General features: G+C 40.6%; 1 protein-coding gene across 1 annotated transcript in view; it reads left to right on the forward strand.

Moving 5' to 3' along the window:
• The first annotated feature begins 4,553 nt into the window (after positions 1 to 4,553).
• The window catches only part of LOC309697527 (uncharacterized protein), a 125,953-nt gene continuing 113,706 nt past the window's right edge, over positions 4,554 to 16,800 (forward strand). The window contains exons 1-2 of the mRNA XM_082519495.1: positions 4,554 to 4,595; positions 4,793 to 4,817. Coding sequence (XP_082375621.1) covers positions 4,814 to 4,817 — 4 coding nt within the window. The 5' untranslated portion in view covers positions 4,554 to 4,595; positions 4,793 to 4,813. The remainder of the gene's footprint in view (positions 4,596 to 4,792; positions 4,818 to 16,800) is intronic.

Below are 16,800 nucleotides of genomic sequence, written 5' to 3' on the forward strand. Positions count from 1 at the left end.
ACACACATCTGGGTACATGGGGGAAAACAAAAACTCTGATAGAAAATCTGATAGAATATTGTCGTTGTGTGAGGTGTGTGACTGGTGGATGAAAGTTTTGGAGATTTACTGATGCATTTTCCTTTGGTACCACTTTGAACCTGCCAGTTTTGATCTATCATTCTAAGAGAGTATGCTTAGACAACTTCTAAAAAGAGGCCTTCATATTTTTTGATTTTTAACAGTGCACTGAGATTTTTTGTTTGGCAATTTTCTCTTTTTCAAGCAGGCTGCAAGATCGGAATCGAAAGCGCTACACAACATGTAGCAAGTGAGCTTCTCCAAAATGAAAATGGGCTCGGGAGAAAGCCACTTATTTGGGACAATCAGAAAACAAGTCCCTGTCAAAAAGGATTCAGCGAGGTAATCCAGTCTAAATTCTTTTTTTGTTTTTTGAAATGACATCATTGCTGGCAGTAGAAACTTATTGCGTCACGAGAGGTTCTACTGTCAGCAAATAAAAAATGGGGACTGACTGGACTGACAAAAAGCTTGACTGACTGCACCTCCACCCAGAGTGACAAAAGGGTGGATGTATGTATTGTTTCTTTTTATAGGAGCAGAAAGGTGACAGCAACAGGTTGCATGAGCTTTTGGGCCGTGCTGACTTAACCTTTTAATTGCCACTTTCAGTGTCTTTGTGAATTTACCAGCAGTGTGTTATTCATGACCTTGTATTGTTTACAGTGCAGAGTTCACTGTGAGAAAGTGTGCATACAGATGCGCTGCGCTAACATCTATATCACTTTTTCCACAGCAGAGGGTTAATCGTCGGATCTAATCACATGATTTACAGCAGGACACACTGCTGGCTAATGTTTCACCCCCAACTTCCTAATAAGCTGACATAGGGCAAAAGAGGGTTTTCCGGGGAGCTTTCATTTTTAAATTGCAGGGACCGTGACATGAGGGATACGGAAGGATTGACTGAGGTGCAAATGCAGACCGTGACTGGGAGAGAAGGCTTCAAGAGGACCAGTGAGAAGCAGGAACCATCTCCAGGACAACTGACAAACGACAGTGGGCTGCACCACTGGGCTTCCAAAAGATTGTCATGAGGAGAACAGCAAAATCTTAAAATAAAATGAAAGAGTTTCTACGTTGATGTTGAGGAAGACTACAGGAGTGTACAAAATGCTCTGCTCCTCATCTACAGCCGCGTTGGAATAGAAATGTGAAGAGAGCGTGCCAAGCTCCAAAGGTGACAGCACAGAGGGAGACCAGCATTGGAATTATGACTCTGTAGATGGCACAGACACCAGGAGCCATGACTGTGACTGAGAATGACCACCTAATGCTGTTTCACTTTGCCATGCAAAGTATTTTGACACTCTGGAGAAGGCCTTTCCTCTGTGTCATTGTTGTTTCCATTTGCATGTGACATCTTAGATTGTGGGGGTGATTAAAGATGAACAAAGGGTGGTGAGAGAACAGTGAAGTGAGGATACACAGTGTGAAACTCCTTTAAGTGAACAATAATGTTGATGTGATATACAGAATGTCAGGAAAGAAATTCTGGTATTAATGTGATTCTTGATTTAAGAATCAAAGGGTGGGATTGTATAGGAATGTGAGGACTCAGGGCTGTGTGTCGGACAGGGTCTTCTGCAGTACGGGGGCCCCACAGGGAACGGTTCTGGCTCCGTTCCTCTTCACCATCTACACTGCAGACTTCTCCCACAATTCCACCCAGTGCTTCCTGCAGAAGTTCTCTGATGACTCTGCAATAGTCGGCCTCATCACTGATGGGGACGACAAGGAGTACAGAGGTCTGACCCAAGACTTTGTGGACTGGTGCCAGCTGAACTACCTCCAGATCAACGCCAGTAAAACCAAGGAACTGGTGGTAGACTTCCGCAGGCACAAGCATTCTCCACTGCAACCACTGAACATCCAAGGTATGGACATTGACGCTGTGGACAGCTACAGGTACCTTGGTGTTCATCTGAACAACAGACTGGACTGGACTCATAACTCAGACACCCTCTACAGGAAAGGGCAGAGCAGGCTGTACCTGCTGCGGAGACTCAGGTCGTTTGGAGTGGAGGGCCCACTCCTGAAGACCTTCTATGACTCTGTTGTGGCTTCTGCTATCTTTTATGGTGTGGTCTGCTGGGGACAGGAAGAGACTGAACAGGGTGATCCGAAGGGCCAGCTCTGTTCTAGGATGCCCTCTGGACCCAGTGGAGGTGGTGAGTGACAGGAGAACGGCGGCTAAGCTGTCATCCCTGATGGACAACATCTCCCACCCCATGCAGCAGACTGTGACAGCACTGAGCAGCTCCTTCAGTGGGAGACTGCGGCACCCACGGTGTGGGACGGAGAGATTTCGCAGGTCTTTCCTCCCCACTGCTGTCAGACTCCATAATAAAGACTTTAACTGATCAAGCACACACATCCATACATATGCAATAATACTAAGTGCAATAATCCTTTCTGTCATCGTTGTATTTTTACTCAGTTGTGTATAGTATTTGTATTTGTATTCTATTTTTATCTTATTGTATATTTATTTTATTTTATTCTACTGTATATAGTATATTATTTTATTCTATTCTGTACAGTTGTGTACTGTATTTATTCTTATTGTATTCTAATTTTTGCCTCATAACTTTTGCACTGTCCACTTCCTGCTGTGACAAAACAAATTTCCCACGTGTGGGACTAATAAAGGTTATCTTATCTTATCTTAATTTATTTTACTTATGTATTAATCACATTATTTTATTGTATGATACCTTGGTGCCACTGGATTTTAACAAGTCTCACACTCATACAGTAAGATAAATGGTGGGGGTGTAGTAAGGAAGTTGGGGGAAGCAGACAACTCCACAGGAAGAAACTTTTGTCTCTTCGAGGACTCTGGGAGGTAGCAAGGGAGTGTGAACCTTAAGGTGTGAAACAGCTGTGTACTGCCTTTTGTTCCTGAAGAAGGTATTTAACTGAGAGCCATGCTAGGCTCAGGGAGACTCTGTTGACCGTCTGCCCCGCGGTCATGTAGGCTCTCCACAAGCTTGGTTGTCTGTTGTTTGTGTGTTTTGATTAAAAAATGTTAGCTACCGCTCACCGTTCGTCTGCAGGCTTTATTTAAATGGAAAACTTCCACAACAATCTCATGAAGCTACAAATGGTTTACGAGTCATGCACATGGAGTGCCTTCAGTCACGAAGTGTACATTATCAATATCACATGAACGTTTATGAGTATCTGCTGATCCAGTCCTTAATTAGCTGGAAAAACTAGAAGCTCTAGCAGCAGGCGGGTGCATGCAGCAAGAACAGCCAGCTCACAAGTACCTGGGAAGAGAGAGAGCAATACACAAAACTAAGATTGGGGAGTGGACCCCAGGAAGTGCTGGGACCATGACTATCCAATACAAGTTGCCAATACTACTAACAATAAAACAAAAACAAACCTGCATAAAAAACAACAGCAACAATAGTAAAAACAATCATTGCTGAATCGTAGCTTCAAACACTACAGTTCGTTGAGGAACTTTGTGTAGAAATGTGGTCCAACTGGCTACACAACATCACAGTGAATGCATTCTTTCAGCAGACCAAGTGATAGTATCAAGACCATTATGTTTGATCTTTATCTCATGAAGCTACAAATGGTTTACGAGTCATGCACATGATGTGCCTTCAATCACAAAGTGTACATTATCAATATCACATGAACGTTTATGAGTATCTGCTTTGAACTACGATATTAAGCAACATTTTTTTTTAATTTAGTAACCTGACCTGGGCTGCTACAGCGGGTCAAATATAAGCTCTAACAAAGTGTCTCAGACAGTGGAAGATTTAATCTGGCATCCTGCATTCAACAGCATCACGTACGAGAATGACATTTGTCTTGTGAAGCTGTCAGCTCCTGTGACTTTCACAGACTACTTTCAGCCAATCTGCTTAGCCTGAGAAAGCAGCACTTTCCACAGTGGGACAAGCAGCTGGGTCACTGATTTTGGTGAAACTTGTAACTTACAAAATATTAATTTTATTTAATAGGAATATGCAGGATTTTTTAAAGCTGCTGACTATTTTTTATTTTTTACAATTAGGTAATGGTCCGTTCCCAAACATGTGAAAATGTGAGAATTCTGTATTACTTTATATATTACTTTCACACTGAATTGTTGGGGTGTGTTATTGTTTCAGTTTCACTGATATTATACACTGTTAGCTTTCATGACTTGCCCAAGATGATTTATTACTCATTCATTTGAGTTTCAGCAGAGTTGGATACATCTGTAGCATGTAAAATACCTTCCAATAACTTCCGGGGAAAATGAGCTCCTTAGTTCAACATGTCAATCAGATAAAGTGGCTTTAAAAGTATGTCTCTATTGAGACTGTTCAGTGTCTGCTTAGTTTTTCAGCACTGGAAGCAGCCTCTTGGTCAAAAGTAACCAAATCTTCAATATATCTTCAATATATTTATGATTAGCGTGCTAGCTATTAAGGTACAGCTCTGCCCTGTGAGCTCACTGCACCACCCCTCCTCTGCAGCAGGCCAAAGACCACACCTCCACCACACCAAAGCCCCCCAAAAAGGTAGGAAAAGCCCTGTAACTTACTTTCAAATGAAATATGTTCCCTAAAACAGTGGACAGAGCTACAGTGGCATGAGGCAGTTACTTACCCAGTTAGTTAGCAGCTACGACCCAGCACTACTTGTGCAGTTAAAAGAACAGGTAACGTTTTGTCGCGCTGTTGCACACACAGCATGCTAATTTCTTTCATTTCATCAGCTGCAACAGGACAACTCAACAATGTGTAAGTAATAACCTAATACTCCTTTGTGCTATAGACTACAGTATATGCTTATATAGATACCTTGTCACGGTACTGGGTCTCCGAACCAGTATATGTGTTTCAGCCCTTGTAATTATATTTCTTGACTATTGTTGTCCGTAGTTTTTGGTTTTCATTAGTTCTTAGTGATTTCTTCCTCCCTTAGTATTTATCTTAGCCTGTGTTTAGTCTCTGTTCCCATGTGTACTCTGTACTTTTCCTGTGTCACTCTTGTCTCTATCTTCCCTGCTTCCAAGTCAGCCATGTGTCTGTGTGAAGCCCGTGTCTCTGAGTCTGTGTCTGTGAGTTCAGTTGGTGTGTTTCCTGTCTTACTCTGAACGTCCGTGTCTTACGTCAGTGTAATCGGTTTTGCTTCTCCTGCCCAATTACTCCCAGCTGTGCTCTTCTCCTGTGCCTGATTTCCCTTGTTATCCCTCAGCGTATTTAAGCCCGCACGCACAAACACATCCTCCAACCACACACACCCATATTTTGCTCCATTGCGGGTTTTTTTTAACACCTCAAACATTTAGTAAACAATTAAGCAAATACAAGTAATCTGCAATAAATTACAGGTAGTAATAAAATAAACTACTAACTCTTATACGCTATGTCCACACCTACACGGGTATTTTTGAAAACGCAGCTGTTTCGTCCACACGTAAACGGCGTTTCGAATCACCAAAAACTGAGATTTTTAAAACTCATTTTTCGCGTTTACGTGTGCATGAGGAATACAGAGTTTGTCATGCAACGTCAATGGTATGTGCCTTTTTTCACGTCACGCTGTGCTTTGTTTTTTACTTTTTCTACGTGCTGAATTGCAGAATGGCAGATAAAGATGAAATACTGTTAATCTGACTATCTGCAGGTTTTACACGCTTACATAGACACGCAGTTAATATCCCTCCATTTACAAATGCAGAGGCGTCACGGTGTGATTATTTTACGTGTAGTTGTTTTTTGTCCTGTGTAATAATATTCAACATTGCTGTCAATAAATTTTTCAAAAAATGCCTCTCTGTGCAAAATGGGTTTAAAAACATAAACAGCTGTGGGATCCTGTTTGTCCGTGATTTGAACCGAGGGAACAAATCGTGGCAGAATCCGCCTGATGTTATTTGTATCCAGCTGTAACTTTACTGTATAAAGAGCTAACATCTCCAAAATGTCAGGAGTAGTTAGTTATTACAGCAAGTGTTTGTGAACTAAAAATCAAGAATGTGGGATACTGTTTGTCCGTGATTTAAACAGCCCAGCGGTGCTCCCAACGAAGGGAAAACCAATTCTGCAGGGGAGACCGACCTTGACACTTGTGCAGGTGAAACAAAAGGGCAGATATGCTTCACCATATTTTTTAGTCTTCAGCTTAGAATGAATTTGGTTTGGAAACATGTTCAGCGATGCTTCATCTCCTGCTTTGCGTTTCTGTGGGCGCCCCGTGCTAGCAGTGTCCAAGCCTTTTGTTTTTTTTCCCTTGTCATACCGCACCCCCCCTGCCATGGCTCTGCGCTCCCCCTAGGGGGCGGGCCCCACACTTTGGGAAGGTCTGCTCTAGCAGATCATTACATGAAGGAACCTTTTAAATACAAGCGCGCTCATGCTCACAGGTGTACACACGGGTGCTCACACATACAAACTACATCCTTTTTGGCTCCTACCTCAAAACACACTGTGCGCTGTCGATCTTACAATAATATTCAATATTTAGTATTTACTGTTATATTCACATAGATTCAATTCAATTTTATTTATATAACGCCAAATCACAACAAAAGTCATCTCAAGGCGCTTTATATTGTACAGTAGATACAGAGAAAAACCCAACAATCATATGACCCCCTATGAGCAAGCATTTTGGCGACAGTGGGAAGGAAAAACTCCCTTTTAACAGGAAGAAAGCTCCGGCAGAACCAGGCTCAGGGAGGGGCGGCCATCTGCTGCGACCGGTTGGGGTGAGAGAAGGAAGACAGAATAAAAGACATGCTGTGGAAGAGAGACAGAGATTAATAACAGATATGATTCAATGCAGAGAGGTCTGTTAATACATAGTGAGTGAGAAAGGTGACTGGAAAGGAAAAACTCAATGCATCATGGAAATCCCCCGGCAGCCTATGTCTATTGCAGCATAACTAAGGGAGGATTCAGGGTCACCTGGTCCAGCCCTAATTATATGCTTTAGCAAAAAGGAAAGTTTTAAGCCTAATCTTGAAAGTAGAGATAGTGTCTGTCTCCTGAATCTAAACTGGAAGCTGGTTCCACAGAAGAGGGGCCTGAAAACTGAAGGCTCTCCCTCCCATTCTACTTTTAAATACTCTAGGAACAACAAGTAGGCCTGCAGAGCGAGAGCGAAGTGCTCTAATAGGGTGATATGGTACTACAAGGTTATTAAGATAAGATGGGGCCTGATTATTTAAGACCTTGAATGTGAGGAGCAGGATTTTGAATTCAATTCTGGATTTAACAGGAAGCCAATGAAGGGAAGCCAAAACAGGAGAAATATGCTCTCTCTTTCTAGTCCCTCCCATACGGAAAAGAAATAGTAAAAACTTATATGTGATTACTCATGAAAGTGGCCAATTTTGCATTACTTTCATACATTGTTTTAGTAAGTATCCAAAACATACAAGTTTCATTATATAATTTTTCAAGGGATCTTATATCTGTTTTCACTCTTATATGCTTTTCATACAAGTTTCACACAAGACAGATACAAACTTTATAAGATTTATATATATCTTTTCCATATGGGCTGTCAGGACTCTTGCTGCAGCATTTTGGATTAGCTGAAGGCTTTACAGCAAGTTTTTAGGACATCCTGATAATAATGAATTGCAGTAGTCCAGCCTGGAAGTAATAAATGCATGAACTAGTTTTTCAGCGTCACTCTGAGACAGGATATTTGTAATTTTAGAGATGTTGCATAAATGGAGGAAAGCAGTCTTACATATTTGTTTAATATGTGCGTTGAAGGACATGTCCTGGTCAAAAATGACTCCAAGGTTCCTCACAGTGTTACTGGAGGCCAAGGTAATGCCATCCAGAGTAAGAATCTGGTTAGACACCATACTTACTAAGATTTTCAGGGCCGAGTACAATAACCTCAGTTTTATCTGAATTAAGAAGCAGAAAGTTAGCGGCCATCCAGGTCTTTATGTCTTTAAGACATTCCTGCAGTTTAACTAATTGGTGTGTGTTATCTGGCTTCATGGATAGATAGAGCTGGGTGTCATCAGCATAGCAGTGAAAATGTATGCTATGTCTTCTAATGATGCTGCCTAAGGGAAGCATGTATAATGTAAACAGAATTGGTCCTAGCACTGAACCCTGTGGAACTCCATACTTAACCTCAGTGTGTGAAGAGGACTCTCCATTTACATGCACAAACTAGAGTCTATTAGATAGATATGATACAAACCACTGCAGTGCAGTACCTGTAATACCTACAGCATGTTCTAATCGCTCTAATAGGATATTATGGTCGACAGTATCGAATGCTGCACTAAGGTCTAGCAGGACAAACACAGAGATGAGTCCACTGTCAGAGGCCATAAGAAGATCATTTGTAACCATAGATCATCGCGATGATGTTGTTTATTATATTGCTCTCTATTTTTTGTTTGTTTTCTCTTTTTTCTTTCTCAACAGGTGATCCAGGTGATTGATGTATGTATTTTTTGTCTGTTTGTTTTGTTGGTTTTTGTTTTTTGCCCTTTATCACTGTTCCTCTTCCCCACTGTTTTTCTTTCCCTCTTTCTTTCTCTCTTTTCTTTTCCCCGGTCAAGTCTGTCCCGTGTTTAGCAAGTGAAAATAAAATAAAATAAACAATAACAGCAAAGGTGAATCAAATAGACCAATACGGAAAGGCTGACGGTCCGTTTGGTAAAGCAAATCCATTGGGCATCTTTCTTTGCCTTTAGACAATAATTCTGATGGCAAAAGAACCAAACAGGACAGGTGAAAAAAAATGGTGGTAGTCCGACGTAATGTTCCTCGCACAGCGTAATCCCAAACTCAGAAGGTCCTGACATAAGTGGACTCTACTCAATATATAATAATAAAAGACACATACTGTCACGGTTCTGGGTCATTTTGACCCAGCATTTTCAGTTCTTATATTACTTTGTATTATGGTTTGTATCCTGATGCTTTTGTTATGCTTTGTTTATTAGTATTCTATGTTTCTGTTATTCTTAGTGAGGGATTAGTTCTTAGGTTGTGTCTCGTGTTTAGTATAGGTTCAGTGTCAAGTCTGCATCTGTTTCTTGTTTCCTGTTTTATTGTGAAGGGTTGTCTCATGTCAGTGTGTCTAGCTTTGCTCCCAGTGTCTCGTTAGCCCTAACTCTCCCAGCTGTGTCTCCCTCCTGTTTCTCATTCCCTGATTACTTCCCTGTGCCCTGCGTTTTCCTGTGCTCTCTGTCGCGTCGTACCCTCAACAGGCTATGTGTTTTGCCTACGTGGTCCCAGTCTTATGTCTTCCGGTTCCAAGTGTTTGTTAGTAGCTTTGTATTTTCAGTTTAGGGTTGTTATTTGGTGGTCACGTCGTTCTGTCATGGTGTGCTCTGTGAGGGCAGGAGAAGAAGACCCAAACCAGGAGACATAAGATTGGGAACACGCAGACTTGACGCTGTAATCTTGACAAAGTAATATAAGAACTGAAAATGCTGGGTCAAAATGACCCAGAACCGTGGCACATGCAGCCACACATATGCACGTAGAAAAAGTAAAAAACAAAGTACACTATATGCAGAGCAGTGAGCCGCTGCATCTGTGCACGCTGCCATCTTGCTTGGTTACCGAACACTTACTTACTTACTTACTTACTACCAAGTAAGAAAGGAGTGTGCGCAAAAGGATGTAACTATTGCAGCGTTTACAATGTATTAGATGGATGAGTTGTACAGAGAGATGCCACAGCCAGGAATGATTTCCTGTGTATGGGGATAGTGCTTGTCTTTTGCTTGTCTTTGTTTTGACATAGGGTTTAGGTAGCACTTCTTTTGAATAGCTTTTTTTGTTTGTTGTTTTGACTTTGGTTCACCCTGGAGATTATGCTTTCAGTTTTGGTATAAATAGTGTACTAATCAACATCACCTCTATCTGTGAATGGGCTTTTAAGTTTCTGGCTTTGGGGACCGAAGTGGAGGCACTTTTTTAAACTCTTATGTTGCTCTCCTGTCTCCCTAGACTGGGCATAACATAAAGTGGGGGCTGGTATGTTTGTCTTTTTTGTGGTTTTTTTTGTTTTTTTTACATGCAGGGTTTTCTGGCGTATCAAACTTTGGCCAATAAGTTACTATAATTTCCTTATGTGTCATATCTTTCCTTATATTGGTAAGTAGACTGTAGTGAACAGAATTTTTGAAGAGTTTATATATAAAATAAAGGAATAATGCATTTGCAAGTGTCTTTTTGCTTCTGCCTTTTGTATGACTCCACCCAGTCGTTTTTGGCCACTGAAAATATCTTTATATAACTGTTATAATTGTTGCTTATTTCTGCTGCTCTCATGACCAGGGCGCTCTTAAAAGACATTTTAATCATATAATGAGAGATATGTTTGGTATATGTTTCACAGATCATAGTCCAATAAGTCACAATAGTTTTATATACCGGAAAAACAACACCTGCTGTTGCTGGTCTGTCTTGGTTTCTGTCAAAAATATGTATAGACTGTGTTCTATGGACTTTTTAAACCGTGTCTCATTTTTTTATTTAGAAAAAGTTCTTTCTGGAATATTATCTTTATTGTTTTATCATCCAGTCCTAAGGAGGCAAGAAACAGGTATAACAGCTATAGGCTGGAAAAACTAGAATCTCTAGCAGCAGGCAGCTCCATGCAGCGAGAACAGCCAGCCCATAACTACTCCAGAAAAGAGAGAGCAATACACGAAATTAAGATTGGGGAGTGGACCCCAGGAAGTGCTGGGACCATGACTATCAAATACAAGTTGGCAATACTACTGACAATAAAACAAAAGCAAACCTGCTTTAAAAAACAAAACAACATCAACAATAGTAAAAACAATCATTTCTGAATCATAGTTTTAAAGACTAAAGTCCGTTGAGGAGCTTTGTGTAGAAATGTGGTCCAACTGGCTATACAACATCACAGTGAATGCATTTTTTCACCAGACTATACAGGTACCAAGACCATTGTGTTTGACCTTTTTCTCATGACGCTAATAATGGTTTAGGAGTAAAGAATGTCGCCATGGGTGGAGCAAGTTTTCTAGGGATTTAAAGTCTAAGACAATGTGAAAGAGGTGTAGTCGGCAATGGCTCTGCAACAGCTTGTGTGCTGGTTTAATTTGATGATCATACTCTTTTGCAAAGGTGAGGATTTTTCTTTACTTATTTCTTTCTCATTAACTAGTTTAATTAGAATTAATTAAAAGCATAAATGTTAACTATTCTAAACTATTCTAACTATTCTAATACTGTCATAATAATAATAATAATAATCATCATCATCATCGTCGTCTAACATTATAATGTTATAAAAGTAAATTAGTCAAACTCATTGACTGTTTAAAATCTGAAACCATACGCAAATGTTCACACTGAGAAGACATCTGAGAATATAATATGTGTTTGACTCAGTTTAGTCAGTTTCTTCTTTACTAGTTTAGGATTTCAGGTTAGTATGTTTTGTTAGCTGTGCAGGTTATATTTTGCAGTGTTCATACTGACAAGTGATCACTAGCAGTGCAGATTTAATGAAATTTCTAGTTTACTTAATTCCTAATTAAACTTGGGAAGATTATTTTATTTTATCATCCTGTTAACAATTTGTTGATTAACTATTAACATGATCCGTTGTGTTATTGTATAGTTGAAAATGGTATTTGTAATGTGGTTAATGATTTTTTTTGGATAGCTATCACAATAATGAAAATGAAGTTTGTAATACTGTTATTATCACAAATGATTTATGGTCCTGGCGCTGGTGTATGATCCAACAGTAAACCTGGAGGTGGTACAAATTCTTTTGGCAATTCAAAAATCTAAATAACTTTTTCTCTTTGTAAATGCTTCTGTAAATATCTCCATGAGATATGTTAGTGATCAGACAAATCTCACCTTTGGAGTGTCACAGTACCAAGGACAAAGCACACTTTGTCTGTGAAACACTTTGACAAGAGAGTGAGAATGAGCTCACTGTAAATCTGTCACAATTACAAGTTTTTATTAACAAATGCATAATATATAAAATAAAATAATTGTCGACCTGAGGCCATCAGAATATTATTAAGATAATTATTATTACAATACTGGACAGACTGACCTAAAACAACCATAAATTATAACTTAAGTGATAATTATTATTGAATTATTAAAATGTTTGTACATATATACACAAATGTCACGTGAGCGATGTCAAACGTTTTCTTCACTGTAGCATTTGGCATCTCCCAACAATACAATTTGATACCCAAATCAAAACACAGCCAATAAAACACAGTTCTCTTCATGTAAAAATCAATAACTCAAAATTAGCAGCCAAAGGGTTGCAGTTCCACACACTCACGAGAAGCTACAGTTATCCCCTGGTCTCTCGTCCTCCTGCTCCTACTGAAAACACACCTAAATACACTCTTTTTACCACTAGGGTGAATTAGGCATTGGAAATTACTAATCCTAAAATAAGTCCAGTCTTTAATCTCAATTTTCAAGTCTGTCAAAACTTTAGTCCACATCTTCAGTCTAGTCACACGTATTCATTGACACGCATCCATACCAGGTATTGCTGATAATGGAGTCTCACGCGCAAAATATTCGCGTATCCATTAACAACAAGATGATGTCATCAGTTTTAAAAGAAAAAACAATTCTTTATGATTTTGGACTGGACTGACTCGCTGCAATCCTTTTAGGCAGGGACTTACCATCTAATCGTGTCCCACATAGATAACTTTCTCCAATGCCCATTGTAATTTGGAGAAGCTCACCTTATATTTGCTCTCAAGAAAATGTTTTACAGCACTGTTAATTCCAATCGTGCAAGCCTGCTTAAAAGAGAAAGAGAGAGAGAAAGAGAAAGAGAGATGATTAGTCAATTATCAACAAGACATCACCACCGGAGAATGATGCCTGACAGGTCCTTCTAAGTGCACTGTTATATATAAACTATTAAGCCTATTTCAGGACACGCCCAAACGTAAACTATTTTCCTCTCACCAAATGAACCATAAAACCTTCCACTCCTAATAAGACAATATGATGTAGGGTCTAGAACTCTCGCTACCATAACAGGCAGTGCTATTGTCACTGCTCCTTGCTTTATTTAATTGCTGATGCTTACCTGGTCTGAACTGAGACTTGAGAGTCACTACCTCTGTTCATTTTCCCCACATCATATTTACTGGTTGCCCACAAGTGCTCCACAATTCTGGAGAGTATGGGGTCAGCTGGCATAGTTCCACCCAGGGCTGGACTGGGACAAAAAACCGGGCATTAGACTAGAGACCGGCCCACCAGGTATTATAGGAAAAGCCATAAAGCCTTTGAATGAAAACAAATGCTGTTGTGACAGTGATGTACAGTCTTGTTGGTATATGTATGATTTCTATACATTTTATATCAGATAAAAACTTTGGTTGTAAGATTCAGATAAGTATTTATTAAAACCTAGATATTTTAAATGAGAATAAGAAAGAAAAGTACTTCTTTGTGCCCCCCTTTCCCTGTTAATGCCCTACCTGGCCCCCCTGGCCAAACTTTGCTAGATCCGCCCCTGCACAGTTACCAGCTGTCGGCTACTTAGAAAAGGATCCTGGTGTTATTTGTCTCTCAGAAACAGTTCATAACTTCCCTTCAACTCATTCATGTCACCTAAAAGGTAAACCTGTTCCTCCATTCCTGTTCAGCTCTGATGATTCAGTAAGGACATCTCCTGGTTTCATCTTCATGTTTCCCTCTCACCACATATTCAAACCGACATCATGACCAGCAGCTTTACAGCTGTGGCTCCAGCAAACATCAGCTGTACTAGAAATTAATATTAAATAAATTTTAACAACAGCTGATCAAGCTTAAACGTGCTGCTGTTGTTTAGCTTGACATCTGCTGGTTTCCTCCTTCTGGCGCAAAGTGGGCGATAAATAAACAAGAGAGAAAAGCCGATCAGCTGATCATTGATCAGTTGCATGATTGAAGTAGCAACAGGAGAAGGAGGGAGAGAGAATAAGAGAAGAAGAGGCAGCTTCAGCATAAAGACAGAATAAATCCAGCTTTGTGTCTTTTTCCATTCTAGCTGAAGTCTGGGACAATCTTTGCGTAATATTTTCTCTGAATACAGGACAATTTCGTTTTTTTACGAAACTCTACTAACTAACCTTATGAATTAAATAAAGTTCACTATCAATAACATCATAGCACCCACCCAGCTGTATAGAAACTCCGTCATGCTAGCTAGTACGCAGTACGAGTTATTGTAACTGACTGTAAAAAGTCAGCACAACGAAAATAAACTCCACCTAAACATTGTTTATATCTGACCCAGATAGACTGCAGGTCATAACTTCTTACCTGAAGTTCAGTTCACCTGACACTCGGACGCCTCGGGTCTCTCCTCCTCCTGCCTCCCATCTCACAATTTACTATGTTGAAAGTGCATTTATTACCTAATTACCAGTTGGTCATACCAGTTTTCCTCTTTTCTTTTCTCCTTTTCTTTTTTTTTCTTTTCACACATGTCAACCTGTTGTCCTGCAATCCAGAGAGTTACGTATTAGCAGTAGACTCAGCGTTTGATAGCAAGTGTCTGTTGAGTCTATTTTAGCATTAATGAGAGATATGGGCGTGTTCATGAGTGTAAGCTGGTCTTCTTTGCATGTATGGTTAGTAGGCGGAGGTGGAGCTGTGGATTGAAACAGTCTCCCCCAGCTCCCTATTCTCTCCAAAAAGCATTTCATGTCTGTGTGTGTGCTCTCTTTCTCTCTCTCTCTTTTTTTTGTCCATTTTATTGTGATAATCTGGACACTTTCTCAATCCTCCACAACTCCATCTGCCTTACTTTTCAACAGTTTTCATATTCTCTCACTTTAACAACATCATCCTTCATTTTCCTCCATGTTCTCTTCTCACTCCTCACAACTGCTGTCTCCTCCCCCACATCTGCGGCAGTTCTCGGCTGTTGACATGTCAGAGGCCCAGTGGGCCGTTCCTCTTCAGCTTTGTCTTATGTCTTTCATTCTTTTCTTCCTTAGCCATTTCAAATGTGAGACTCAGAGCGTCTTCTCAACTCCATTCGCACACAATGATGTTGCAGGTGATCCTCTCAGCCTGTGATAGAGAACGCATGCTTCCATCTGCAATAGTATTTGTACATGCTGCTGAACCCTTTGAAGTTTTAGGGCAGCGCTGTTATCTGTTCACTTGGTGTTGACTCTTAACGTTGATGCTTTTGCTCTGAAGCTGCCCCTTGTTTTCAGGGAGAGATTGACCGTCCTTGAAGCTTCTTTTCAGAATAACATATACATGAAGGTGAAGCTGTGAATTTTCAGCCAAAACATGGCCTCGTTGTGGTTCCAATTATTATATCTATCATTATGTTCTGGCCGATATGCTCGTGGAGGGGGTTGATCCAGGTCTGTAGTCACCTGTATTAACACACTAAGAGATTTATTTAATATTTCATCCCTCGTTATTTGACACTCTTGAAATACATTTCTCTTTGTTGCTAATTTAAATATTTTTCCAATTCATCCTGTTCTGCTTCAGCTTTTGTGCATAATTCATAATAATCCCCCCCTTCTTTTTGCTCTTGACTCTCTGTTTTAGGCACTTTTCCCCCGCTGTCACAAAGACTGCTTCTCCTAGCTCCTCCTTGGTTCCACCTCACACTCAGCTCCTCCCCTCTGAGTTGGGCCGTTTGCTCTTCCTCCTTCTGTCAGTCTGGCTCACTCCACTCTGAGAAACACTTCTCCTCTCCTAGAATGTGACACGATACCTGTCACATTCTATTCCACACACACACACACATCTGCGGAGATCTACTATGCCAATCCAACCTGCCTCTTTTTTCAGCTGCTATTTAACAACACAAAATAACTCACTTTCCTGTGAGACAGGTCACAACATATGAGACTCTTAAAGTCCTTTTAATCTAAACAGTCACAGTCAATTTTACACTTTATGGCCAGCAGACATCAACTCCGCACTATTGTAGTGCTCACACACTATTGCAGAGCGCATCTCACTTTGCACACACCCAAACACACGGTTTTAGACGCAAGTTTCAACTTTAAGCCTAATTTACTAACCCAAAATTGACCCGCACAGTCTTTAGGCACTACAGCGGGCTATCGCAGCTCGGAATCTAACCAGCAAAAGAACTTAGCCCCACTGTCAAGCAGACTGTCAACTGTAGGAAATTTTAACTTTTCTTTTTTATACACGCACACAGTCTAGAGGCACTAGAGCGGGCCAACGATCTTAGCTTGGGATCCATCCAGTGAAAGAACTCGGGCCTACTCTCATACATGCTGTCAACCATGGCGAATTTAACTACTCAATTTCAATCGAGACGCAACCTTTCGCTCTTTCACATTCACACACGCAATCTAACGCCGCTGCATGGGCTCGCCGCTCCCCGCACGGAATCTGGCCAGCGGAGAAACTTTGGACTGCTCTTGTGTAGGCCGTCAACTGTGACGATGATACCTCACCTCGATTTAGCTGTTCGGGGGTCCACACCTGCCCAGGTTGCCACCCTAATTCCGGTCCCATGGGTTTCGCCTCACGTCCAAAGCAAGTGGAGCCACCACGCCTAAGGATAATTACTCTTACTCTTTTCAGTCACTATCCACAACAGCCAATTAGTTTTACTTGGCTTATTACACCCACAATTTAGTTGCTCTAACACACTGAGACAGATCACACATCATCTCTTTGTCTACTGCAGCAAATTGACTCTGAGAATTCCATCAACTAAGCGAACAGACAATTTAGATAAGCTCCA

Source organism: Aulonocara stuartgranti, assembly GCF_965226115.1.
Source record: "Aulonocara stuartgranti genome assembly, chromosome: 3".
Classification (NCBI taxonomy): Eukaryota; Metazoa; Chordata; class Actinopteri; order Cichliformes; family Cichlidae; genus Aulonocara; species Aulonocara stuartgranti.